Genomic DNA, 25,866 nt, shown 5'->3' with positions numbered 1-25,866 from the left:
TCTTTTGTGGCTTAACAGAAAATCATTACATTTGAGTGGTTGTCTAGTGTCATCATAGTATTTATCGCTGTTTTTTATTATGTCTGTTGAAGTCTTCAGGTGAATTCTCAGAGGACACTTGCTGTTGTCTCAGATGTTTTGCTCCATGTGACTTTGGGCACTGATGAGGATATTAGCTCTTCCCATAGAAAGTTTTCATTTGCTGTTGACAAAATTAATTTTTAATAACTTCTTGATGCAAAGATGAGAGCTGTTTCTTTCCCTGTGAGGACAGAATAGCATGCTGTGTGTACCATGGTTTCTCCAGTACGATAAAACATCACGAAGCTCCACTACTGTGGTGACTCAGAGAGCAAGGGAACCATTTGGTTTCACAGCAGAGAAAAAGAGGGACAATACTGACACCTTTCTCCCAGTAATCTAACTCTTGCAATGTTTGTTCAGCTAGGATTGTGTATAAGCAGAGCTTCGGCATCTGTCCTCAATCTCAACTGCTGCCTCGTCCTGCTCCCAATGTGCCGTGTCCTCCTGGCTTTCCTGCGGGGATCCCAGAAGGTGAGTGATTCCCAGAAGGAGTGCAGCACTTCAGAAGGGGGCCCTGGTCTCTGTTTAGTATTAAAGTGATAGGAAAAGTCTATTCCATCTCTGTTTGTTCTTACACCGTGTGCTTGCATGGTGCAAGTGTCAGACATTTAGCCTGGATTCATGACTCCTTTGAAGACAGGCATTGTCTGGTTTGATTGGACCTGCTGAGAGCGTGGTTTCTTCAGTGCCTTTTTGAAGGATGGGGAGTTGCTGGGGAGCTGTAGCCAGGTGAATTCTCCTCTGTCATTCCAAACTCATATATTGGAGGTATATGTGTCCTCTCAAGTGCTTCCTGGTACAATTCAACAGAGTAAACCCAACTTTGTCTCTGCATGACCACAAGTATCCTACTGGAGGTGATAGGACATTCTGTAAAAATACCCAAAGTGATACATTTGTTATCATGGGAGAAACAATGGTTTAGCTGCTTTGTGATTTGCCAGTTGCTTTTACAGAAATGTAAATAATGCTTTTGAGGAACATTTGTGTTTGCTAGATGCTTGCAAATTGAACCTGTGAGTTCTGTTAAACATGTGACAATACCTATAAAATTTGATGCCTATAGAGGCACATATGTATGCAAATATACTATTCCTTTTGATCTTGCCTATAAAAGAGTCAGTGATGCCTTCACAATTAATGCTGGAATTCCTAAATATTAAGGCCAGGAGGTACACTATATACTCTTGACGTCTGTTTAATGTCTTCATTAAGTCCTCAAAATTGTCTCCTCGGCATAAACCAGTAGTTTTTAAATTTAGGTACTACACTTGCAAAGGTGTTAAACCTAGTGAAAACTGAAGCTGCTATTATATCATCACAGTTGCTGTTAGGATTTTTTTCTTTCCTTTGTTTTGGAAGAGATTGTTTGAATTCTTCTCTTACTAGGTTGCCAGCAAGAAAACCAGAAGGCTGCTAGATAAAAGCAAAACTTTCCATGTCACATGTGGTGTTACAATATGCATCTTTTCAGGTGAGATCTTACTGTGCTGGGCCGCAGCACATTTTGGAAGCACGTTGATGCAGTACTTTGTGCTTTTTCTGCTGCAGTACATTTGGGGGTAGTCTTGCTCTGTGCTTGCTCATCTTAAATTGTAAAATCTTGCTCGAATGTGTGTGGGTTTTGGTTCATTTTTTTGCTTTAAACACATGGGCATACGTTCTAATGTCAAGCCTCTCCTTAAAATGCCAGTTTTTTAGAAGACAGGTTTGTGAGATCAGGTCAAGATCTGGCATTACAAGTGAACCCTCATTGTGCCTGAGGAATCTGAGTGAAAAAACAGGGTACTACACACTTACCTGCAAAGGAGGGAGCAGTGGAGACAGCTACCCAGTTTAGTGAAGGAGAAATATTCTTGGCTGGACACCTTTGCATGTTCTCTCTCAGCTGAAGCATTGCAGTACAGAAATCATTGCTGTAGTGTTAAAAAAAGTTCCTAAAATGCATACAGCTTTCTGTCATTAACATTTATAAGCTGATTTACTCTTGAAAAAGAATTAAGAATTCCTTAGTCCCTGGTATTTATCATGCAGGTGATGTGATTATATCTTGGCATCTGGGTGGCCATAGGGAACATCCAGGACTTGTTTACAGATACTCAGCTTTACTCAGTTTTTTTGGGTTTTTTTAGCCTTACATGTTGCTGCTCATCTGGTGAATGCTCTTAACTTCTCTGAGAACTACAATGAAGAATTTGTGACCCTAAATGCAGCAAACTATCGTGGTGAGGTGAGCCAGCTTTCTTTTCATATTTTGATTTTAAGCATATAATTTAAATATATGAATATTTGCAGTATTCAATGCCATTGTGTGATCTATACAGTGCTCCTGTTTCATGCACTGAAAACTCACCATCATGTGGATTCCTTTTTTATTTCTTTCTCTGGCCAAATTGTATTAAAGTGAGCAAGGTTCAGTCCTATTTGATTATTAGATGGAGAATGCAATCATCCAAACTTTTCACATGCACCTCGTTCTCCTGCTTCTCTTCTGCTTCTCTGTTTCTTGGGTAGGCCTGGTTGACACATTTCTGATGCTTTTTGGGCAGATTTGTTCTGCATTTCCACTATTTAGAATACAGTGAGATTTGAAACTGATTATGCATTTTGCAGCTGCAATGAATGCATATATGAATATATATGCTAAGCATGGAATTAGTTATCTACATGAACTGATTTCTACTTGCTAAATACTTGATTCGTGTGCCTTGTCTGACTGTGGGGCAGATCTCTTGCAGGAATATGAGATTCCTAGTCCCTTGGCCAAGTGCTTACTTGTGTATTTGGCACTGGAGAGATATTTGCAGATTTTAGTAGCTAGACCAGAGTCCAGCACCCTTTCTTCTTGGGCTGCAGTCAAATTCTCTCTTGTTTGTGTTCATTCTGGTCTCTGGTCTGCATTTCTTTTCTACCAGTTTCATTAGGAAATATTTAGAATGACCCTATCCCAGCTGCATGGTTTCCTGGAAAAAGAGAGCTTGGCTCAGTCCAGGCTCATGAGGACCAGCAACCAAGGTCTTCCACTCCCTGGGTGAATGATCTAATCTCTGAGCTATTCAATGGCAGACAGACATGCCAGACATGCAACACCAACTATTGTGCTGAGCTTCTGGGTTGAACTGTGTGTCTGCTTGTGTTAGGAGTGGTCTGATAGACTTAACTTCATCAGGAACATCAGCAGGAGCTTGCCTCGGGCAAGAACGTGCCAGGGTTCTAAGCCTCTGCTAAGCAGCCTTAGGAGTTTTGCAATAGAAAGTGGAGACAATAGCAAGGTTTTTAGGAACTCTAGGATCAAAACTCCTGAGTTTTAGGTAGTTTAGTAGCTCTTGCACCTTTGTACTTGAATCCCACATATATCCCTTTTTAAACTGTGGTGGACAGTCTGGATGCTGCTCTCATCCTCTCTGCCTGGGTACACACATGTGGATGCAGACAAGGTCAGAAAGAGGGTCACTTCATTTTTCCTGTCCTGTGTGAACACTTCTCACCTCCCCTCACTACATTTTACTGCAAGTTTAAATAAAAAAGTTTTCCAAGCAGTGAAGACAAAACCTCTTGAAGTATAGGATCGGGGAAATGAGGCAGTCTCCCTGATGCTGAAATATCCCCTCTTCCTTTCACATGTGCTGAAGGACACAGGAAGATCTGTCAGATCCTTTGTGTTCAGTCTTGCTTCACTAGGGTCCACTGCAAATGTCTTGGTGATGTAGCTGGCAGTAAAGTGCTTGCCTCTTACCTTACATTTAAATTCAAAACCTCTCCCTCTTGTGCTCCTCTCTGTCCTCTCAAAGGGATGAGGTAACTGAGTAAAGCTAAGCTTTCAAAAAATAATTATCTGTAAAATTATCTGAATCCAGATTATAGATCAAAACTATCTTTGCTGGGGGAATGCAAAGACTAAAAGTTTAGGTTTTGTTGATTTGCAGTCAATGTAAACTGTTACCGAATACCAAATCCATTCCTGCTTCCAGATTTAGGGACTGCATATGTCTTAAAATGTGTGAGCTTCATGGGCTACTTATTATTATAAAATTATTCATATTATAGTAGTATAATCATATTATTCATGTTACATATAAAATACCATATATTGCTTTTATTTGTTTTTGCTTGTCTGTTTTTCAGGACCCAAGAAAACTACTTTTTGCAACTGGTAAGTCCTGCGAGACTGAATGAGAAAAGTTTGCTGCTTGTCATCAGTCTGCAAACAAAACTTCTTTTGGTCCTGTATTGGCATGCTCCAGTTGTTGTATCTCAGCTATCTGGAGTTGCATTATTTGTGTTAATATAACCTGGGTTTGCTTATCCAGTAGTCAGGGGTCAGGAGTTACATAAGGCCAGTAGCAGGATGGGCAGCATCTTCAAATCTGTTGTTGTACAGGTGAGTCAGCAGAAATCCATTAGTTTCAAACAGAGATTCTTGTAATATTAAAACCAAATACCTAAATGATCCAATTTCTAGAAAAAGAAACATAATGGCAAACCAGTCTTTTTTGCTTCAGCTGGTTTATTTAGGGGCTGGTTGGGTTTCTGAGCAATCTAAACTGTTACATGGGAATCAGGCTTCAGCACTCATACAGAATAAATAGACAAAGACATTTTGGGAGCAGGAATTTAGAAGGGACCAATGTTTGGGTATGGAGGGGCAGGCACCAGTCTGAGCTGTAACACTTCATAAGCAGATAAAGTTCCTTCCTGATGCCATCACATTTCCTCCCTTATTTGGATCAAACACAAAAATCCTGACTTGGTAGCATTTAGGGTACAGTCAAATCAACCCTGTGAACAGACAGCAATGATTCTAGGTTTGTCAGTCCCAATAGGTGTCCTGGAATTAGCAGCTGGCACACCAGCATTTCCTAAAAACTCTAGGGAAGGTTTAGATCAGTTGAGAGTAGAGGAAGGGAGAAAATGAGCTGACAGAAACTGAGGTCAGAGTTATCCTAAATTTAAAATTACTCCATTCACTCCCAGTCCTAATGACTGGTAATTACCATGTACTATTTGTGCTGAAGGAGTGCTCAGGCAGGGACCAAGATTTGCTGCCCTGGGAGCTCTGCAAATAAGCCAAAACCCCCTGGTTTCTTCCCATACGGTTCAGAACTGCAAAGAGAAGAAATAAGGAATCAGAAGGATTTATAGAGTGATGATGGCTTTTCAGATTAGTCCAGGAAATAACCTCGTTGTATAAGGGTGTGAGGCAGACTGTGGGAGGAACAAGTATTCAAGATTATACTTACTGGAGCAAAGGAGAGTCAGGGACAGGGCAGAGAGGAAACACTAAAAATGAACTGATAAACTGGGGCAAGACTTTGAGTGATTTCAGTTTGGTGGAGAAGATAATTGAAAAACTGGACATAAAAGGTGACCTCTGGCTTGAGTAACAGTGTAGGAAGCTGGATCAAATGCTGTACTGCAATTGCATTGGAGGTATTTGTTCAGAGTTGACATTCATTGCATGCTACACATCAAATCAGATTGAGAAAAAAGAAATTAAAAAGGAGAGGCAGTGGACAGAATGCATATTTTTTTTATTGCAACTGCTTTTAATTGCAATCTTTCCATGAAGGAGGGAAAACAATTTTTTATGCAGTCCATGACAAAGTTTCCATTGATTGTAGGGCTGTAAAAAACTGAGGAGTGAAATGTGGAGTGTCAGATTTTGGGTATCAGACTTTTCAATAAGTGGGTATTGAGAGGTTTATAAAAAGATAAGATCTGAGATTATTTCTCCTTTGACTTAAAAAAGACCTTAGGATAAACTAGTTCTGATACAAGTCTTCATTTGAGCAGATGAGTCAAATCCTTAATATTGTTAACATTTGCTTCCCAAGTGCTGGCTGCAGATCACTCTCACAGACCTTGCTCTTTGGGCAGCAATTTCAAGAGTGGTACAATGCTGTGGAGAGTAATTTCAGCCTCTTCTTCATTCCAGAATAAAATGGGCTGGCAAAAAATTGTAGTGACAGCTTGCCCAGAAATTGATTTTCTTGAAATTCTGTCCCTGAACAGGTTTTTAATTGTCATGATCAACAGAGTATAGTGTTTGGAATAAAAAAGAAACAGAAACTTGCACAGTCAGGCTTGCAAGTAAACAGTGTTTGTTCTTAGTTACCTGCTTAGAAACAGATGTCCCAAGCAAAAGATGACAGGAGCAAAGACAAATAGGAAATTGTGATGCATGGTGAAATGCAAGGAAAAGGGTATTTTCCTTTGGGAAGGTGGGAAATTACACAAGAATCTTCTTTCCTATCTGGTTTGATATATGAGTTGTCCTCAAGAGATAAGTATATTCAAGAGTTTGATTGAATCATGATTTGTATGTCTAATTCCACTTTCTGAGGTCATACATAGTAGACAAGTATGCCTCTTCACAGTTCAAATGTAAGTTATGTCCCTTTTAGTTCCAGGTCTGACTGGAGTCCTTATGGTGTTAGTGTTATTCCTGATGTGTACAGCTTCCACATATGCCATCAGGTAAGATATAATCTGATCATTATGCTGAAAAACGACATTTCCTAAATCATGTTCTCCTGCTGCCTAGAGTGTTAAAACCACCAGTTTTCTTGTCCTTTTTTCCTAGCTTGCAGTAAAATTAGCACAGTGAATTTTCTATGAAAACAATTACAAGACCTGATTGAATTGCCTTCTGAAAAAATACTGTTTAATGAGTGTGCTGAGTTTAAAATGTGAACCTTTAAAAATTTAAATAGTTCTTTTATTCCTGGTTGTAGGGGATGCAGTAAACTCAGCATATGGGAAGTTCTGCCCAGTGCATAAATTAAGTCCAGTGGAAGAAAAAATAAGGTGCTATTGTTATCTTAATTATTTTCACCAGTTAATTGTAATAATGAAATGTAACAAAAATGTAAGGAAAAACCCAAACAAAAAACAAACAAACAAAAACCCCAATAACAACAACAACAAAAAAAACCCACAAAAAAAACCCCCAAAACCCACAAAAACCCCAAACTATCAGCAATGAAACAGACAGACACAAAATTATGCTACTGAACTGGAACGTTGCTTTTAAGAGCTCTGCTTCTGTTGTCAGATAAATTCCTTTTAATATGAATTGTAACATACCAAACAGCAATGCAGTATTGGCTCAGAGCAGCTGCTGGGATTTCCAAAGTTTTGGTCCTGTGGTGGGTTGGCATTCTGTACCAATGTTAGTGAACACACGTGATAGGACCTGTGAATGACTGGTACCTTGTGGGGTCTAGCCCAATGCTGAAGTATTTTTAAGGCTTGGATTCTGCAATTGAGCATGTAAGAATAACACCTTAGTTTTACAGAGGTTGAATTTGCAGTATGTCTGTGTAAGTGCTTCACCTCAATTCAGCGAACACGGAAAGATAGGTTAATTACATATCTTCAGACATTAATGGTGCTCCACTGATGTGAGTTAGATATGTGGCTGTGAGCTTTGTTGAACCAATCTGCCTCTCCTGAGTAGCTGTGTTACCTGGCAGTGTTATCCTGTGATTTGAGAAAGTAGTTCAGGAAACACTTGTGCATTTTCAGTAGACAAGGCTTCTTCCAGGACTGAGACTTTTGTGAGGCACTGCAGGCTGCAGAAATGCAGGATTAGGCTGCTGCACCAGATGTAACATGGCTGCACATCACATGGTCCACACAGATGGCTCTACTTGCAATAGAAAGACAATTTTGGGAAGATGGAAAAATAAAACTATTACTTTACTCATTGAGCCAGAACAAAGTCCTGTCTCCTTCAAGGCCAAATTAAATTAGAAAAACATAATGTATTAGTGACAGAGAAGCTTAGAAAAATACATGTAGTTGGAGACATTCTTGGAAATAATTTTGGGGTTCATGCAATATCTTTTGAAGTTACACACTTTTTAGTTCCTTCCATAGTTACTGCAAGTGCAAAATACTTCCCCAGCTTTCTGCTATCTCGTCAGCAGAATCAAAGCCCCAAAAGAGATAATCTGCATCTCCTGTTACCCTAGCAATAATTCTTACTTGGGAATTTTATCCTGGTTTCTCCCTCCAGCATAGAATTCAAGCTTGTCTTTATTTCAGTGTTTTCTCCTAAGGAAACAAGTTGCTGCATGCGTCTCTCTGTCCCTTTTCAGTCTCTTTCCCTGTAAATTCTCACTGAGATTTCATATGATATACATGTGAAATCTGTATGAGCATATGAGCATACAGCACAGTTTTAGGAAAGTTAATTGTAAACGTTCACTGTCTATCAGAAACTGAGCTTTTTGAAATGTATTTCAGAGGCTGTTATAGTCTAGGGTTTCAGCTCTAATCTGCTCTTGCACACTGACCTGCTTAGTGATTTCTTCCTTTGTGTGTTTTTCCTGAAATTGTTCATACTATGCATGAGTATTCCTCTATTTTCCTGTCTTTTCAGTAAATTGTACAAATAAGTATTGGAAGGACTGAATTAGCTGCTAATGTTTTAAAAAGGGAAAGTGATTATTAGTTGAAAAATTTTCTAAATTTTTCCCATGTCATACTTGAAAATTAGACCAACATTTTTTGTTCAGTAGTTGTTTTCAGTAGGGTTATGAAGTTATCAGAAAACACAATAAATCCTGTCAATAAATGTTGACATTTTGGCCAACTTTAAAATTAATGATGTATAAGATTTGGAAGTTATGTATTTAAAAGAACATTAAAAATAAGGTGCTGCAGTGCCATCTGCGTTTGTAACCAAATATTCTAGTCTTCATTTTCATCTTCTAAACTACAACATACATTTTCCTTTTCAAAACTGTCTGTAACAGGATTAAAAATATTTTTCTAGAACTGTGCTGCTTAGTGTGTCCCTTTAAAGCATGATAAATTCCCCTTACATTTCTCAGTAAATTAACTCTTGCAGGTCTTTATCTGCAAAATTCTAAAGTAGGTTAACCAAAATTAAATATTCAACTTACCTCAAATTTTCAAGACTTTGCATTCCTAAGAAATGCATCCTTTCTGTGAATAATGTCTATTTTAAGCCCTAAGAAGGTAAAAAAAGTAAATGTTCTGAAGAGCTATAAAAATTTGTGTGAATCAATAGGAAGACTGACTATATTAGAATACTGTATGTATCTACAGGATACACAGTTTAAGGATACAAGTAAAAATATGTAATTATTACAGTGTTGGAAAATAAGTTTCATGGTAAGAGGTTCAAGGATTTACATATCCTTATAATTTAAGGAGGTAAAGTTCAGAGAGCCTGCTCACATTTGCAATTTGATACATGTAAGGAACTAGGATTTTATAGTAGAGGTTTCTGTAGGAGTGCTGAAAGAAGAATAAAATGCTCAACAAGCTGGAAGCTGACATTTAGATGTATTCAGGAAAGAAGTGTGCAGTAATTTTAATCAGTAACAATAATTAGCTGTTGAAGGCAACATCAGGAGCAGTCCAGGAACTGGCTTTTCATCACTGAAATTCTGAAAAATTGGTGCATTCTGAAAAAGATGCTCAAGAGCCAATGAAACATTCAGTGTGCTGCTTTTGGTATTGTAGCATGAAACCAAATTAAACCAGAGCTCCAAGACCTGTTCTTGTCCCTTCTCATGGTATGGCGGTTCAATCTAGACCATCTTTAAGGTCTCATTTTAGGATTCTATGATTGATTTTGAGACAGAGGGTAAATTGTACTCCCTTTGTGTCTTCCAATTGTGCTTCCACTCTGCACACCATTGTTCTTATTTTCTCCTTACTGCTCCCACAGCTTCTCATAGATGCTGATGAGTGACTGCATGGAAATGCCTCCCAGGGAGTGGGGAGCTAGGAAAGGCTTGAGCAGCTTCGAGGAGGCAAAACTGTTAACATAGGGCTGACTGGGGGAAGAATGGCAGGGTGGAGGGGGGATTTCAGAGCTCCTTGCTGTTGTATTCCTTCTTTTGCTTCCTTTTTTCCTCCTCTGCTTCCTTCCTTGTTACTTTGCTGGCTTGGATTTTATTTTGGTAGCCCTTGGATTATCTAAGTTATTTTTCCTCTCTTGAGAAAGAAAACAAATAAATCCTGTATTGACTGAAACAAATGCAGTGTATGTCTCAGTTGTATTGAAGGAAGAACAGTTGGCTGGTTGTGTAGAAGACCACAGGAGGGAAAAGGTTCTGGAAAAAAAAAAGATGTTAGCTGTGTCAAGAAAAATAGCTTCTTAAACCATGTTCTCAGAGCTAATGATTTTTTTAAAATTTATTAATTGTTTTGGTTTATGAATGGGAGTAGGTTTTTTGGTTTTAGAGGGGACTCTCCTACCTTACTGTGTAGTGTGAGAGGTGTTTGTGTGCTGTGAAGTAGTGTATTTTCTTAGCCATTTTGTTGTTTGTTGGTAACTATTTTACTCAAAAAACCCTGAACAAGCTTAACAGAAAACAGTTCCAGATGGGTATGTTCTTTGGTCTGGATTTTTTTTTTGCTATTGTCTAACAAATTACTGCTAAAAGGAAGTGCTCTTTTCCCTTCACATCTCCTCATCTCATAGGGATAATGTTTTTGTTCCTCCCAAGACCATCAGTCCTGGAGCAGTAATGTACCTGGCTTCCTGCAATGAAGATTCTCCTATCCATGCTCTTGTTTTCTCCTTGCTCTAGGTCCTGTTCTTCCTGTATCTCCTTCCACTCCATACCTTCACAAGCTCTTTACCCTTCCCACTGGCCCTTCTGCTGCTGTCCGTGCCACCTGTTTGTGTGCTGCAGCCTGGGTGACACGTTAAACTGTATTGGGGCAGGGAGAATGCAAGGTGGCACTCACTGTAAGGAGGTGGAGCTTTGAGACTGGAGCTGGAAGAACTATTCCAGCTATAAGGGTCTCGTGGAGACTTACTAGCATCTGTGGAAGTAGTCAAGTCTCCCAGTTTCAGAAGAGTTCTCTATTCCTGGCTCTGTACTTCTGCACCCTTACGTCTCCTTCTCAGCTTGTTGCTTTTGTGCCAGTCACTTGTTCTTCTCAACACTTAATTGTGTCCAAGTACAGTGTGCCTGTGGGAAAACATTCTGGGCTTTGAATATTTTGCATGAGTGTGCAGTGTATAATAATGTCCTGTGTGCACAGGTCTGCTTTTAATTAGCAGTGATTCCATGTGAGTTGAAACAGCATTGAACCATGCTTTATTCTTTTCAGGGTTTCAAACTATGACATCTTCTGGTATACACACAACCTTTTCTTTGTCTTCTATATGCTGCTGATGCTGCATGTTTCTGGGTAAGTAAATGGAAAACACTTTTCCTTTTCCTGAAGCACAACCAGAAAGAGCAGTTTCCTTGATTGCTGCCTTTCCTGAGCTTGCTTGAGCACAGTGGGCCAACTTTGGGACAAGACATTGTCCTCTGGTGTGTGTTTCAATAAAGATCTTGGAGATTTTTATTTTGCTATAGCCAACTAGCATAAACTTCTTCACTTTCAAGGTTATTCCTTTTCCATTTCCATTGCTCAGTGTTGAGTGAGAAATCAAGAAAATATAGTTTGTTTTTCTGCCCCCTCCTGCCTGTTTGCTGAGACAAGAATATGAAACCAAGTTGCTCATCCCTTGCATTTTCCTTTCTGCCTTCCTTTTTGACTCCAAAGGAGAGGGAAGGAATGGCATCTCCCTAATTGCCTCTTTTTATTTACTTACAAAATTTACTAGATTTTTCTTCTCACAAACGTCAGACCAGTGTTTATGTGCCATGAAGCTGATGGTCAGATCTGTATCAGGCACAAACAAACTGAGCTCTGTTGCGAGGTAAAGCATCTTCCTGGAGTTACAATATATGAGTTGGGGGTTGGGCTAGATGACCTTTAAAGGTTCCTTCCAACCCAAACTATTCTATGATTCTGTGAAAATCTGTCACATTAACATCTTTGAAGTCTGTGGATATTGATGCAGAATGTAGAGAAGAGAAGGTATATTTGAGTGAGGTTTATTTCTCCATGTCATCAAACATCTACTGAAACACAGGGTGCTTGAATGTGTGACACTGAGCCCTGCTGCTCAAAGAAAACATGGAAAGGGAATTAGGCCTAACAAGATCATGGTAGGAATACATTCCAGAATAAAATATGCTGTTTGAGAGATAAGGAGTTCAAAACAATTGAAACTTCTGGACACAATTCCAATTCTCAATGAGTTTGTTGGGGTCTCTTGGGGGTTTTGGGGGTGTTATTGTTAGTTTTGGGGGTTTGTTTTTGTTTTTGGGGTTTGTTTGTTTGTTTGGCATAGCACTTGTTTATAGCTGGGGAAGATGAGTTTAACCTGTTCTCCCCATCCTAGGCCAGGATGAACTTTTTCTAAATTATTCTTGACAGGTGTTTGTCAAATTCTTTAAAACATCTGGTGACTGAAATCCTTTAACCTCCCTAGGCAGTTTGTTCCAGTGATCGCCTTAGGGGTATTTTTCATGTCCAGTTTAATTAATCTCCTTCATAGTGTTATCCTTTGCCCATTGTTTTCCTAACCATGTTTCATTTACCAAGTTTACAAACCAAAGCTGCAGCAACACAGCAAGCAACGAACAGGCATATTCTGGTACACAGCCTCCTTAGTATTGAATTACAAAGGTAATCAGTGCAAATCTGAAAGAACTGAGTGTCAGAAGTGGGAGAGGAATGAGTCATGGAGAGTGGGAGTCAGTTCAACTTTAAGATGCCTAAATGTAGGTCTCTACATGTTTTCTCTGTGTCTTTCCCATTATGGTCTAATGAATTCTGATAAATACAGCCAATGGAGCCTGAAGAATGCTTCGTGTAATTTGCTGTTTCAGAGATCTGCATTCAGGTGAACTGGGCTGATGCCTGGCTTCATTAGTGATATTAGCAACAGAAAGTGGCCAAAAGTTGTATGAGGGGTGATTTAGATTTGACATTAGGAAAAATTTCTTCACCAAAGGGGTTGTCAGGCACTGGAACAGGCTGGCCATGGAAGCAATAAAGTCCCTGGGGGTATTTAAGAGATGTGTAGATGCAGTGCTTAGGGATATGGTTTAGTGGTGAACATGGCAGTGCTGCGTTAATGGTTGGACTTTACAATCTTAGAGGTCTTTTCCAACCTAAACAATTCTTTGATCTCTTTTGAGAATAAAGGAAGCTTAGATATTCATGCTTAGGTGCCCAAATTACTCCTGTGTGAGACATCTTAGAGATTTGCAGACACATAGCCAATTACTGTATAGACCAAGACATCTCCTGTGGCTGAACTGTGCTGGCAGATTGACTGAGGTTTTACCTTTCTTAGTAAAATATTTCCACAGTATTGCTGAATTCTTGTTTTGTTTCAAACTGTTGTAGGTATGTTTTTACAGTATCCTTCAGGCAGCCAACCTCTTCTCAGCAATACATAAAGTAATGTGATTCATCTGTCCTATGTTAGTGGTTTGTTTGTTTAGTGCAGAACTCAACCTTTCTGGGCACTGATCTTGGGTGTGTAAGTCTGACCTTTCCTTGACAGCTTCAGAAATGGGAGTTACTGAGCTGCTGTTATCAGGCAGCTTTGCAACCCCTGTTTGCCTCTCAGTTAGCATGTTTGTAATAGGTTAAATAAACTGGAGGTCACTGGAGGGGGTGCTCGTGTTTGCAGCTTCTCTCAAGGCAATCCTCTTTTGGGGTGTGCTGAGAAGAGAGAAGCTGTGAGAGTTGCTGCCAGGCATGCACGCAAGGTTCACTGGAAAAATATCGCATGGCCTTTGAATTCCAGCTAAATTCACGAGGCACCATAATATTTATGGAGCAAGGAACTAGCATAATGCTGGGGAAATCTGTCACTTTGCCAATACGTGTTGACCAGCAGTGATGCCAGATGCAAGTGATAGGCATGATTGAGCAATAAATGCAGGCAGAAGCATGGGTGTAGGTGCAAGGACACTTCCCAGATGATTCTCCCAGGGTCAGATGTGGAATTCAAGAGTGAGCAGACTTAACTTCCAAGCTGACATGATTCACTGGACCATGTAGGAAGCTTGTTACTAGCTGTCAGGACTGCATTTTGGTAGGGAAGATTGCCAGTAGCCTGTCAGAGCCCATTTAGGTTGTGAATATTGCAGATGTCCTAGTTCTCTTTCTTCTGAATTAAACTCTGTTGCTGCTGCTGTGTATATGTTGAGGAAAGGAGGGGGGAGCACCTGTCCTTATGTTTGATTGTAGTCTTGAGCTGAACTTTCATAATAAGGCTTAGCACTCAGAGGGCATTGTCTTAGTATGCCTCATTTCCCACCCAGCACCATCCTCTACAGGTGTTATTCAGCATTTCTTTTTTTAAATTTTCTTCCTTGCGATTTTACTGTCATAAAATCTAGATTTGGAAACATGTAGTACTTCTGAGGAATTTTATTACTACTGTTATCTGTTCTTCCCTGTTTTCAGTGATTCATTCATGTGCTGAGATATCCAAGAGTGTCTTAGGTTTCTGATTCTTTCTTCAGAGTTTCTAACTGCAGTTTCGAAGTTCTTACTTCATTTTACTCTAAATTTAACTTAGTTTGATAAAAAATAAAATAAGGATGGACCTCATAAAATAATTGGCAAGTAAGGTTCCTTGGCTCCCATGCAGAACTTTCTCATTTCCTTCTATCTATTTGTGTGCAAACCTGATAAACACCAAGTAGTGGGAACATTCCTGCAGTTTATGATTTAGCAACTTAGGCCAATTCTGCTACAGGATTGCCTTAAACGCAAGGCTTGCTAACAGTAGGGATGATGAGTGAAAACAGCCTGTGTGTGATTGAATTGGAAATGTGATTATTTATTTTTTTTTTCAAGGCCCCCACAATGTTTTCTCCCTTTCAAGCAGTGTTAAGCTAGAGGCTGTTCAGTGGGGAGTACCAAGTGAACTGGAGAAGTTAAACCTTGCCTCTAGTGACAGAAGGCTCTATTGTTGCAAAGTTTCAATCTCATTGAAAGTCCTGAAGGCAAATGGAATAAAATTTCTAACAGAAGATGAGGCTTATGACTGCTTTCTGAAGTCCTCTCTGAATGAAAAAGAAGTTGTTTTTTATTTACTGTTGCTTTAGTGTCTTTATTACTTTTATTTTCCTGTAGGGGAGTGCTCAAGTTCCAGACCAACTTAGAGGAACACCCTCCTGGTTGCTTTAATCCTAACAAAACACTCCGACAGAATCTGACTGTGCCAAAGGCCTTTGAAGAGCTTTTTCCTGACTACACCACTGAGCCTTTCCCAGAGGACCTAGCAGCACCAGAACCCTTTGTACAAAATAGCTTTATGAGGGTTTGTTCCGAGGAACCCAAGTTCCAGTCGCACTTCCCAGAGGTCTGTATGATCCGACATTTCAGGTATTAAAAGCCATGCCAAGTCTTTCAGTGAGCCATAACCATTAATTATTGCTTTTCCAGACCAGATGTTTTAATAATGGAAAATATTATTAAAACCTTCTGAGGCATTCAAAGATTTGGTGGGGAAAAAATAATCTGTATTTAACCCTAAAGTCCATTACAATGTGATGCATAGAACAGGGAGGATGAAAAAATGTCAAGAGATTAGCTGTGAAGTTCTTTTTTCACCATAAAAGATGTATTGGTCCTGCTAAAAATGTGATTTTACAGCATTGCATTTCAGAGCAAACATTTATATAACATTTCGTAAGGTCCTTTTGTAAGCATTGTGTGGCAGTAGTTAATTGAAATAATCAAGCTCCATTTGTTCTCTTTTTTACATGTGGATGCAAGTCCTAATACTCATTTCTGGGTTGCAGTTGGTTGTGGTTTGGCTTTTGTAGTCTGTTGTTTGCAGACAGGCTTGTTTTACATGTGGCATGGGTAAATGAGTACGATGACAGTGGGGACAGAAAAGCCTTTTTCTGTTTTCCATTTTCCTTTTGTTTCTTTGTTTTGTGGCAGCTTTTTCTTCATCCAAAATTTTTTCTTTTCTTTTGAGAAAAGATGAGCTGTGCTGTACTGGCAAGTAGCCTGAGGAAGCTTGCAAATATGGAGTTCATGATTCCAAGGCCCACCATTCAAGATGGTCCCATAACAGACCCCAGAGGAGTTTTTCTTTATTATTATCATCATTGTTTTCTGTTGAATATGTGTGCCCCTTACTAGCTGCTCTGGGAACCCATTTTTTCTATGGAGCATGTAATCCTAATGAGTAACAGTTAATTCTACATTGAGTTCCTCCAACAAAGCTCTTTGGATTGGTATTTTATTGTGGTAATACTCATGAATTATAAGGATGAGTGTATATCTGGCTCCATATGACCCACAGGACAGCAAGGAGTCTTCTCAGGGGCTTAAGATGCCTGCTTTAGAGCCATTAATGGGAAAGAAGTAATGGAAAGAAATGACCACTCAGTGTTCTCCTGACAGCTTTGAAATACTATTTAGGACTTGTTTGGATTTGGAAATATTGTGATACCAAGTTTAAAAGAAAAGAAAGCTCTGAGCTACTGAAACTTGTAAGGCTTTTTTGTTAGAAGTAAATGCTCTGCTAGTTGCGAGAGATGTGGATGTGTAATGTCAGAAATTGGGAAGGGGGAGGGAAGATAGATGAGGGTTGAGGGGCATTTCAATGCCACAGCTTGAATGACTGAGCAGATGTGGAATTAGTAGATAAGTCTGCCATAAGCTATTGATAATTGACTCTTAGGATGGGGTTTAGCTGAGCAGCTGCAAATGTCTCCATCTGGAGTAGTCACCCAGGACTCCCTATGTAATCAGTGCAGAAAAATGGGCATTTCCAGGGCATTTTCTGTCTAGCATATATCTTCCATGGAAGCAAATGGAATGGGATTCAGAAGTGCCCATTTCTCACTGTTATCTATGATTTTACACTAGTTCTGTATCAACATCATTTCCCTAGCACAAGAATGCAGCTTTCTTAGGTTTTTACTTGAACCTGAGATGGCCATAAGAAGGTAATAATTAAATAATACTGCAAGTCAGACAGCATTTTTCCATAAATGTTAACCGGTTGTATAGTACTCATGTCTGTGTAGGTACTGATTCTTTCATTGCTGAAACCCGCTGCAATCTAAGTACATAAAAGCAGAATAACATGTGAGCAAATGAGGTAATTAGCTTTTTTTTCCTGATGTGTTTTATGACTAAAATTGATTGTGCCTGTGGGCGATGCTGCTGGTTAGACTGATCAAGGCTTTGAGACACTCTTGGGTTTCTTCATGTAGAGAGGGCGTGGATGTTAGATGTGAAGTGAGATCCTGAAAGCACTCGTGTAGTGTGAAAATAGAAAACAGAAAGTTGAAAGTCTTTGCAAAGTAACATACTTTTGTTCTCCCTTAGACGTGGTTCTGGATTTCCGGACCTCTGTGCCTGTACTGTGTGGAGCGGCTGTACCGCTACATCCGCAGCAATAAACCAGTCACAATAACCTCGGTAATCAGCCACCCCTCCAACGTCCTGGAAGTCAGGATGATAAAAGAGGACTTTGAAGCAAGGCCTGGTCAGGTGAGTTCATGTGCCCCTAAAAAATCACTTTGCTTTCGTGTAACGTTATTTGTAGGGATGACTGTCACTTCATGAGTACTAGCCCATCGCTGAATGTTTTGAATGTATCCTTTCTACCATTTTATTTCAGTATGTTATTCTCCACTGTCCAAGAGTGTCTGCCCTGGAAAGCCATCCATTCACTCTTACAATGGTAAGAAATAGTGTTTTTTCTGTACTTTCTCTTTTATTTATATTTGGTAAGCAAATGGCCTTTTGATTCTCTCAAGGTGACAATTCTCTCCAGCAGAGTTCATGTTTCATTTATGAGGGTACCAATGAATATGAAATGACATGATTATTATGTCTGACTCAATACATATTTAATTTATTTAATTTTCTCCACTGTTGAGAAAAAGATAATGGGAACTTTTTTCAAAGTCTTCCATAAGTGAAAACCAATAATAAATAAATCAACAAAATCCATATGATTTTGAAAAGTCTTTTATAAAAGAAGTTTTTCAGCCATATTTCTAGACCTTAATACAGAAGAGGCACAAATTGTAATGAATGTTTGCCACTTTTCTTTTTCAATGAGAACATATTTCTGTGACTGCCTTTTTCAAAGTTAGAAAAACATCAAGTTAAAAAAAAAGTTTCTAAATTTGTCTTCTGCTTTATTTCTATATTAAGAGATATATCTATGACTTAAGGTGATATACCAGTGAGGTCATAGAATGTTAGGATTGCTACTTACTCATTTGATCTAGAATGGGAACGGAAATGTGTAGAGAAAGACTGGAATAATATGCAATTGTGTATAAACATACCTAAATTCTTTGGGAGTACCTAGTACAGAGACCTGGTAGATTCTGCTAAAAAATCACTGTACTGACTGGCTATATTGTTACAAAAGTAGAGTCTGAGGCTGAATATTTGTGGCAGTCTTTTCATTCCAATGAGAGTAAATGCTTTTGGATTACCTGAATTGGAAATTCTTCTTCAGGAAGACTGTGGAGGTTAATGTTTGTGTTTGATTGCTTTCTTTGGACTTATAACTGATACTTTATTTCTACTGAGTTATAGCTAGTGCTGTAAAGCAATTGAGATGTTTTTATGCTACCTGATATTCAGAGGGCACAACTAGTCCAGTTTTTTGGGTTTGTGGGGTGTTTTATTTTGGTTTGTTAATTTACTTATCTGTATGCTGAGCTAGGAATCACAGGGTAACCCACACTAATTTCTACCCCAAATCAATTTTGTGCTATAAATCTAGGCATGAATCTCACTTAAAGGAAGCTGGCTCTGTATAGCTTGAAGAACTCATGGCACTTTTGCATAGTTTTCATGGCTATTCACTTTACCAGTACAACCCAGAGAAATGTTATTTAGCTGTTGTTAATGGAAGTAGTCACTTTTTAAGACTGTCCTCCGTATAGTGCACAAAGATAAGTTGACATAGAATGCTGAAAAATTACATGCATATATGAATTTATGCAGAATGGTTTAGTCAGTATTTATTTACATTTTCTTATTAAATTAGTGATCGGAACATAAATTTCAAGAACTGAGTTTAAGTCTTTGGGTAGTTCTTTCCACTCATTTGCCCTAATATAGCTATAGAGCTGGTCTGTACAAGTGGGCATATCTTATTTAAGCATTAATCTTAAAACATCATGTTCCTCATTTCTTGCTGTCCATCTCAGTCAAAATTAATATGATGGTAATAATTTGATCATTATTAGTAGATGCACAGTTTGGAAACTGGAACTCGTATTATAAAGACTTAGTCTTCTTATATTAGGACACTGCTAAAACAATGGATTTTGTAGTTTTAATTTTTATAAATGATGTCACCAAAAAACATTTGCCTTGGTTCAGATGAGAGTTTTTGTCAGACAAGACTGCTGACAGCCCTACTGGATGAGATCATAAGATGGAGTTGAATTAGATGTCAGATTCTTTGCATGAATTGAGAATTTCATCCAGTATTTAAAATGACATAGCATGACAATGCATGTTATGAAAATTTATTTTTACACGTGAACTTTTAGAGCTAGGAACTGTGGAAAATTGTGAATTTGAGTTTTGTTAGTGAACATGAATAAGTCCTTCATATACAGATAATGTGCAGTATATTTTCAATATGTAATTGTAGTTGATAAATTACAGTTTGTATAAGTTTTACAACCACATATTAAATATCTAACATTAAAATTAGCAATTTCCACTCATGCATGATGCATTGTATTTTAGGTAAGTAATACTAGACCAGGCAATTTCTGTTCATGCTCAATGTTTTACACTTTTAAGTGTGGTGATATCCTTCAGCATAGCAGCATATCCTTTAAGATCACATATCTATTCTAACTATTACAAGATATTAAGTTATCACTGAGTTGCCAGAAGCGTATTTTGCTACAACATTAACTCTGCTGGAGAAAGGCTGTCATTGGGTAAATGACTTTTACAGCATAATGAGGATTCAAAGTGTCTAGATATATGACAATCTTTTTACCCAGCCTAAGCAGGGGACACATTTCCACATGTCCTTCTAGATCAGAGAATATGCTGTGGGCTGATGTCCTGCTTAGAAAGCTATTTTGTTGTTTAATATGATGCCAGCCATGGGACAATGCTTGTAGAATTAGCAGGCAAAAGCTTAACTCAGTTGTTTTTCCACTCCCATTTGACCTACTTGTAGTTACCAAGCAATCTGGAACACTACTGCTGCTTCTTTTGTTGAATGATCATAATTCCTGGGTTATTTTTCTAGATTGGTGATGGGGTGGGAGGCTTAGTTCCAGAACAAGAAATTAATGAAAGGTTTGTGTACTTCAGATACTGGATGTGTGCTGCAGCAATGACTTCAGCAGTGACTGCAGCAGAGCTGGGGTCTTCTTCCTGACACTCTTGCCCTGCTTAGAATCATAGAATACTTTGGTTGGAAGGACCCTCTAAAACATCTTCAACTCAATCAGGCTGCTGAGAGCCCCATCCAACTCAGGGATGTTGAAGGTTTCCAGGAACAGGGCATCTGCCAGCTGTCTGGGCAACCTGCTCCAGTGTGTCACCATCCTCATTCTAAAACATTTCTCCCCTATTTCTGCTCTAGATCTACCCTCTTTCAGTTTAAAACCATTACCCTGTGTCCATTACCCTCATCCTGGTCCCAGGTCATGTTAAAAAGTCTGTCTCTAGGCTCTATGTAGTGTCCTGTTCACATTGCTGAAATATCTCACTGTGCCTAGAGCATGCTTAAGAGACAAAAAATGACCATTTCAGGCATATCTTTATACTCCTAAATCTGGGTAATAACCTTAAGTGGAAAAAAAGGGATGAGTCAGAATGAAGGAGTCACAGAGATATTTTACTAGTCCCTTCCCTTTTTGAGATTGTGTAATATTTACAGTTTAGCTCAGTTTCTTACATAACACCAGGGTGGAGGAACACACAGGGAGGCTGTGTGAAGGCCCTGAACCCACTCCCATTCCACTCTGGCAAAGCTCCCATGTGTTTTGCTCAGAGCCAGAGGGAGCTCAGAATTGCAACCAAGTGAGCATAAAGAGGCTTTATTCTTTTTGCACCCTGCCTTTGGGTGCTTTACATTGATAAGGTCCCCTTGAGCCTTCTGTTTTCCAGGAGTGAGAGCTGAACAGTCACAGCTCTCACAAACTTTCTTTGTGGGAGATGTGTTCTAGTCCCATCATTATCTTCATGGCCTTTGTCTGGACTCTGCAGTATGTTCATGTCTCTCTTGTAGTGATGAACCCAGCACTGGACACAGGTCTCAAATTGTGGTTTCACCAGTGCTGAATAAAGGAGGATCACCTACCTCAACCCTCTGGTAGTGCCACTTGTACCTGTCTCACTCAGACACTTGGGAATAGCAGTTTTCTCTCATGAGCAGTGTGATTTCCATTTTTGAAGTGTTTTTTGTTCACTAGTGAATTTGTACTCACTAGTGTGACTCCTTGTCTTTGGGAGGTCTGGGAAAGGTGAGGAAGGGATGGCCCAACATTTGGGATTCCTGCGAGTGACCTGCTGGATGGTCCTAGGTCATGCATAGTGGGACATTCGCTTCACAGTGTCTTCATTGCTCCATTGTTTGGATTTCATTTCCACAAAAAGTTTTCTTTTTTGCATGTTTTATGATGGTTTTTTCACTGATTTGTTTTTTTTTTTTTTTTGCACAATGGTACATATCTGTTATTGTGCTGTGTAAGACAGTGTGAGTCACATTTTCAGTCCTGTATGCCCTCATGTCCAATATACTTATTTTAGGTTGGGCATTGTTGCATCTTAGAATTGAATTTGAGAAGAACATAGTCAGTTCCAAGATATTTTCATCTGTAGTGAGGAGAATTACATTCTGTATATAAATACTTTAGTTGAGTGTTTGTAAATGGACAAATTATTTTTGTGTATTTTACCCCTGATGAACTCATTTAATAAAGAGATTTGTCTTTCCGATCGAGTGCAAGATATGGTCTGAGGATCAGACCATCCAGAGAAACATGCTCTGCTTCCCGAGACTAACATTTCTTTACACTTTTTGGAGGAAAGTGTGGAACTTATCTGCTGTGGAATGCAATTTAAATGTAATTGCCTAAATCAGTCTTTAGAAACCTTGAAGTCTTTTTTCCTTTTTGTTATTTTGGAGAGTGTTCATTTCCTTCAACATCATTCTGGTTGCTCTTTGTTTTAATCTGTAGGAACAAGAAGAGACTAAGGCTTGTAGTTTACAGTGGCATTGGGTTTTTTTCGATCATACATTTTCTCCTTGGTGCTGAGTTCCCTTTCTTTTCAGACACTTAACTGCATTACTCATGATTTACAGCAGCATGAAACCATGACTGCATGCTTCCCTTTTTTTTTTTTTTTTTTTTTTTTTGCAAATGAGTGGCATTGGAAGCAGAGTCCTATTTAGTATATAAGTTAGTGTCTTAAGTCACTTTTTTTTTTTTACGGTGTTTCTGGAATTTCTTGCATTAGCAAGCAGTGACTAGAAGTAAGCCTCATGGAAATAGCCTTGTGCTTTGCAGATTTTAAGTGTTCTAAAAGATGTCCTGGGTTCTCTCATGAGGTGTCTGCTGAATACACTACACAGTCAAAGCACAAACTCTCACAAGATGCAATTTACACCACTTGCCTATCAAAAGACTGGTGTCTACTCCCAGCAGCTCATAAAGCACAGTGACCTTGTTATTTCAGTAGTGTTGATTTTTGTGTGGCAAAGGAAGGTAGGAAATAATTACATCACTTCATTTAGAATTTAGACTGTAGCAGACCTTGAAATAAGGACAAGAGTAAGAGGTGAATCCTTTTAAATTTGGAGGTGGGTCAGATCTGAGGTTTGGTTTGGGAAAATTCTGTTTTGCAGCAAACATCCATAATTGCAGCATCAAATAATCTGTTATTTCAAAGTTTTGACAGTTTTGGCTGTCATGTCCCTGGTTCCTCCTTGGAGCTAAAGTCTGAATATGCTGAAGTTTCCTTTGTTGCCTTCTTTTTTCGTCAGTTGACACATACATGTACCTAAAAATACTTCTGTTGATATTTAAACACAGGTAGCTTGCATAAACACTTGCTGAGCTTTTCCTGTGTCTGTATAAGACATTCTCTGCATATTCACTGGTGAGTAGCTTCATGAGATAGAGTTAAAAGAGAGAGGTGACTTGGAAGTGGCACATAAAAAGCAAAAAAAAATTGAAACAAGCCAAACCAAAGATCCCAGACTTGAGATGCCAGGGCTTTATGAAATATGTGCTTTATTAATAACATGGGAGACTGCTTCTTCAGACCCTCCAAAATGTTTTAGCTCTTCATTCAATGTCTAAATCCCAGTTCTGGTAACAGTTAAGTAGTGATCAACTACCGGCAACAAGAGGTTTGAAACATTCTTTGAAACGAGAAATTTTGTCCTGTGTCAGTGTGCTCTGACCTCCCCTACTTTAGTGTTGCATTTAGTCTGCTTTTAAATCCCATTGAAGTAGAAACTGGAAGAGCTTGGTAATAAAAAGCTCCAAGAAGTTCTGCCCTTTTGCTGGTTCTCCATATTTTTGAGCAGATGGTTAATTTGAAGCAGATCACATCAGGAGGATTTGCAGTGCAACATCTTCCTTCCTTTCCTTCCACATACAGTTCTATATGAGTAAGAAAAGTCCAGAGGGAGGAGGGTATGTGTGCATTTTTTAACAAGACAAAACTGAGTTTTCAGGAGAGGATAAGTTTGCATATGCAGGTAGTCAGATCCACTCAAATGCAAATATATATTATTAAAGAAGAATACTTGCTTGATTAGTATCCAAATTAGTAAAGTAATACTGATCCTCAGACAGAGAAACTCTTACGTCCATTAACTATCTCAGGTTAGATAGAAGAATTACCTGGGAGGAATGTACATGACAAATTATATACTGTACCTGAAAGTCTCAGAGCTATTACTTAATCATAGATTTTCTACCTTTAAGAGTTTTGTTTAGGTTTGCATTTTTTTGTAGATTGAGTTTTTCTCATTACCTCTGCATCTCTGTTAAAGTCCATTTAGTATCTGGATTTAGACATGGTGGGATTAAAACATGGTGGCCCTTATCTGTACATTTTATGTTTTGGGGCCTGATTCCTTGTCAGAAGAATCTCAGCAAATTTTATAACCAATATAAACAACATCAGAAGTAGCACTTTATTTTTTTGTAAAAGAAAACTAGTGTTTTGTAGACCCAGAGTTGTCTTTATCCCAGGATAATCCAGGGTTCATTTAAGATCGGTGAAGTTCTTAACAGTCTAGCAGTGAAGTTTTAGCTCTAAGCTTCTTTAAGCCAGAAATTTTGTACTACATAAGAAGATGATAGAGAAACACGTGCCCTGCACTGTAAATTTAAGAAATAAGCTATCCACAACAGGAAAAGCCTAGGGGCCGAATTCTGAAATACTTTATTTAAAAAATGGAAAAAATTGTTGGATGGTTGCCCGAGTAAAAAGTACATAAGGGCATGAAGAGCTAAGTTCATACAGTTAGATAAATACAATAAAAACAAAATCTAACATGATGACATTCTAATAAGATTTGTTAAATATCTTGTGCAAATAGTTATGAAACTTGTCTTTATGAGATGATTTGCAGAGTGTTTAGGGAAATTGTGAAGTATCTTGCTGGCACACTAAAGAAATCCCTAGAGCTTGTCTGCTCTTCGTAGAAGTACAATATCTAGCAGCTGTTTGATGAAGAATTTAAGTAAATCAAAAATAGAATAGATTAATATTGCAGATGTCTTTAGTACTTCCTTAGACTTGTTTGGTTTGGGGATTAATAGTTGTGGGGTCTGTATAAAAACCCTATGTAAACCCTGACTTTTATTTAAACTTTCAAATCTGACTCTCTTGGTGAGAACATAGAAATTGTTACACTCAAGTTCACTATATCCCAAGTTCTCCTTCAGCAGATACTTTAAACAGAAGGTGGCAGATCCTGCTAATAATCCCCAGGGTTTGGGGTTTTTTGATTTGATGAAAGTAAATTTACAATACATAATAAGCATCTACTGACTTTAGCAGAGAAAAGTGTTTTCTTCCATCACAAATAGTGCTTCTGGTTTAGCTGCTAAGTCAGGCTAGAGCAAGGTCTGGGAACTGCAGGAGAACATCAATATAAACCAAACAAAAAAGACCAACAACACCTCCCTCCAGACAAACAACAACAAAAAAAACCCGTGAACCCAAGCTTTAAGCATGAACATGGTTAACATGTGGACAAAATATTAGAGGAAATCAAGTGCCTTGCCTCTTGCTGTCCTAAAATTAAGACCATCTGGCTGGTGGAGCTTTCTGCTTTAGCTTGGCGAAATACAGTGTGTGCTGTTAGGGGGGTTCAGAGGGACACAGCGGTTCCTCAAGGTGGTGGTGATCTGACTGGAAAACCTGTTTATCCTTTGATTGTTCTTTCCATGAGTGTCTCACACCACTGAGAGCCAGTTATCATGAGCCTGGAGGTGGCCCATTGTTTCGCTTGGGGATGATTGTGCTGTTCAGTTTCCTTGTCTGATGTTTTTTAGCTCCATGCATTGTTGCTTGACAATGTGTCCATGTACCGTTGGAGGACTTGGAGAGGCAGCCTCGGGAAGGACCATTCTTCTGCTTTTTATTCCTTCAGGGACAAAGGCTTGCATCCTGAGCATCTCAAAATGTTGTGTTTTGATTTTTTTTCCCCTGAGCCATCAAGTTGAGATGCATAAATTATATAGGTTGAATATTGCAAGGATTGAAACATTTTTATCTGTTTTAGAGAGCTGGACTTGACGATCCCTATGGGTTCCTTCCAACTCAGTCATTCTGTGGCTCTGTGATGTGTAGAGTGCCTGATGGGGTGAAAGGGTAGTCAGCAAGTTTTTTGCCTTGGTTGAGCTGCAGAGGAAAAGAAATGCTGGTTAG

At 38.8% G+C, this 25,866-nt stretch overlaps 1 protein-coding gene and 1 long non-coding RNA gene across 3 annotated transcripts in view; one reads left to right on the top strand and one right to left on the bottom strand.

Annotated features, from left to right (window-relative positions):
• The window catches only part of NOX4 (NADPH oxidase 4), a 109,745-nt gene that overhangs the window by 9,439 nt on the left and 74,440 nt on the right, over positions 1 to 25,866 (top strand). The window contains exons 3-11 of one of the 2 annotated variants that reach the window (XM_063394461.1): positions 445 to 555; positions 1,474 to 1,558; positions 2,217 to 2,314; positions 4,210 to 4,237; positions 6,489 to 6,561; positions 11,188 to 11,268; positions 15,076 to 15,304; positions 17,293 to 17,457; positions 17,588 to 17,650. In XM_063394461.1, coding sequence (XP_063250531.1) covers positions 445 to 555; positions 1,474 to 1,558; positions 2,217 to 2,314; positions 4,210 to 4,237; positions 6,489 to 6,561; positions 11,188 to 11,268; positions 15,076 to 15,304; positions 17,293 to 17,457; positions 17,588 to 17,650 — 933 coding nt within the window. The remainder of the gene's footprint in view (positions 1 to 444; positions 556 to 1,473; positions 1,559 to 2,216; positions 2,315 to 4,209; positions 4,238 to 6,488; positions 6,562 to 11,187; positions 11,269 to 15,075; positions 15,305 to 17,292; positions 17,458 to 17,587; positions 17,651 to 25,866) is intronic. The other variant, XM_063394462.1, reaches the window with a different exon arrangement.
• LOC134549062 (uncharacterized) lies at positions 4,919 to 10,719 on the bottom strand. The gene is made up of 3 exons (XR_010079988.1): positions 10,602 to 10,719; positions 7,553 to 7,732; positions 4,919 to 5,187 (listed from the first exon to the last, which is right to left on the bottom strand). It is a non-coding gene; the product is annotated as an uncharacterized LOC134549062 (long non-coding RNA).

The sequence above is a fragment of the Prinia subflava genome, chromosome 3 (genome assembly GCF_021018805.1).
Source record: "Prinia subflava isolate CZ2003 ecotype Zambia chromosome 3, Cam_Psub_1.2, whole genome shotgun sequence".
Classification (NCBI taxonomy): Eukaryota; Metazoa; Chordata; class Aves; order Passeriformes; family Cisticolidae; genus Prinia; species Prinia subflava.
Note: the sequence above shows the minus strand (reverse complement) of the source record. Positions and strands in the feature narration are given on the sequence as shown.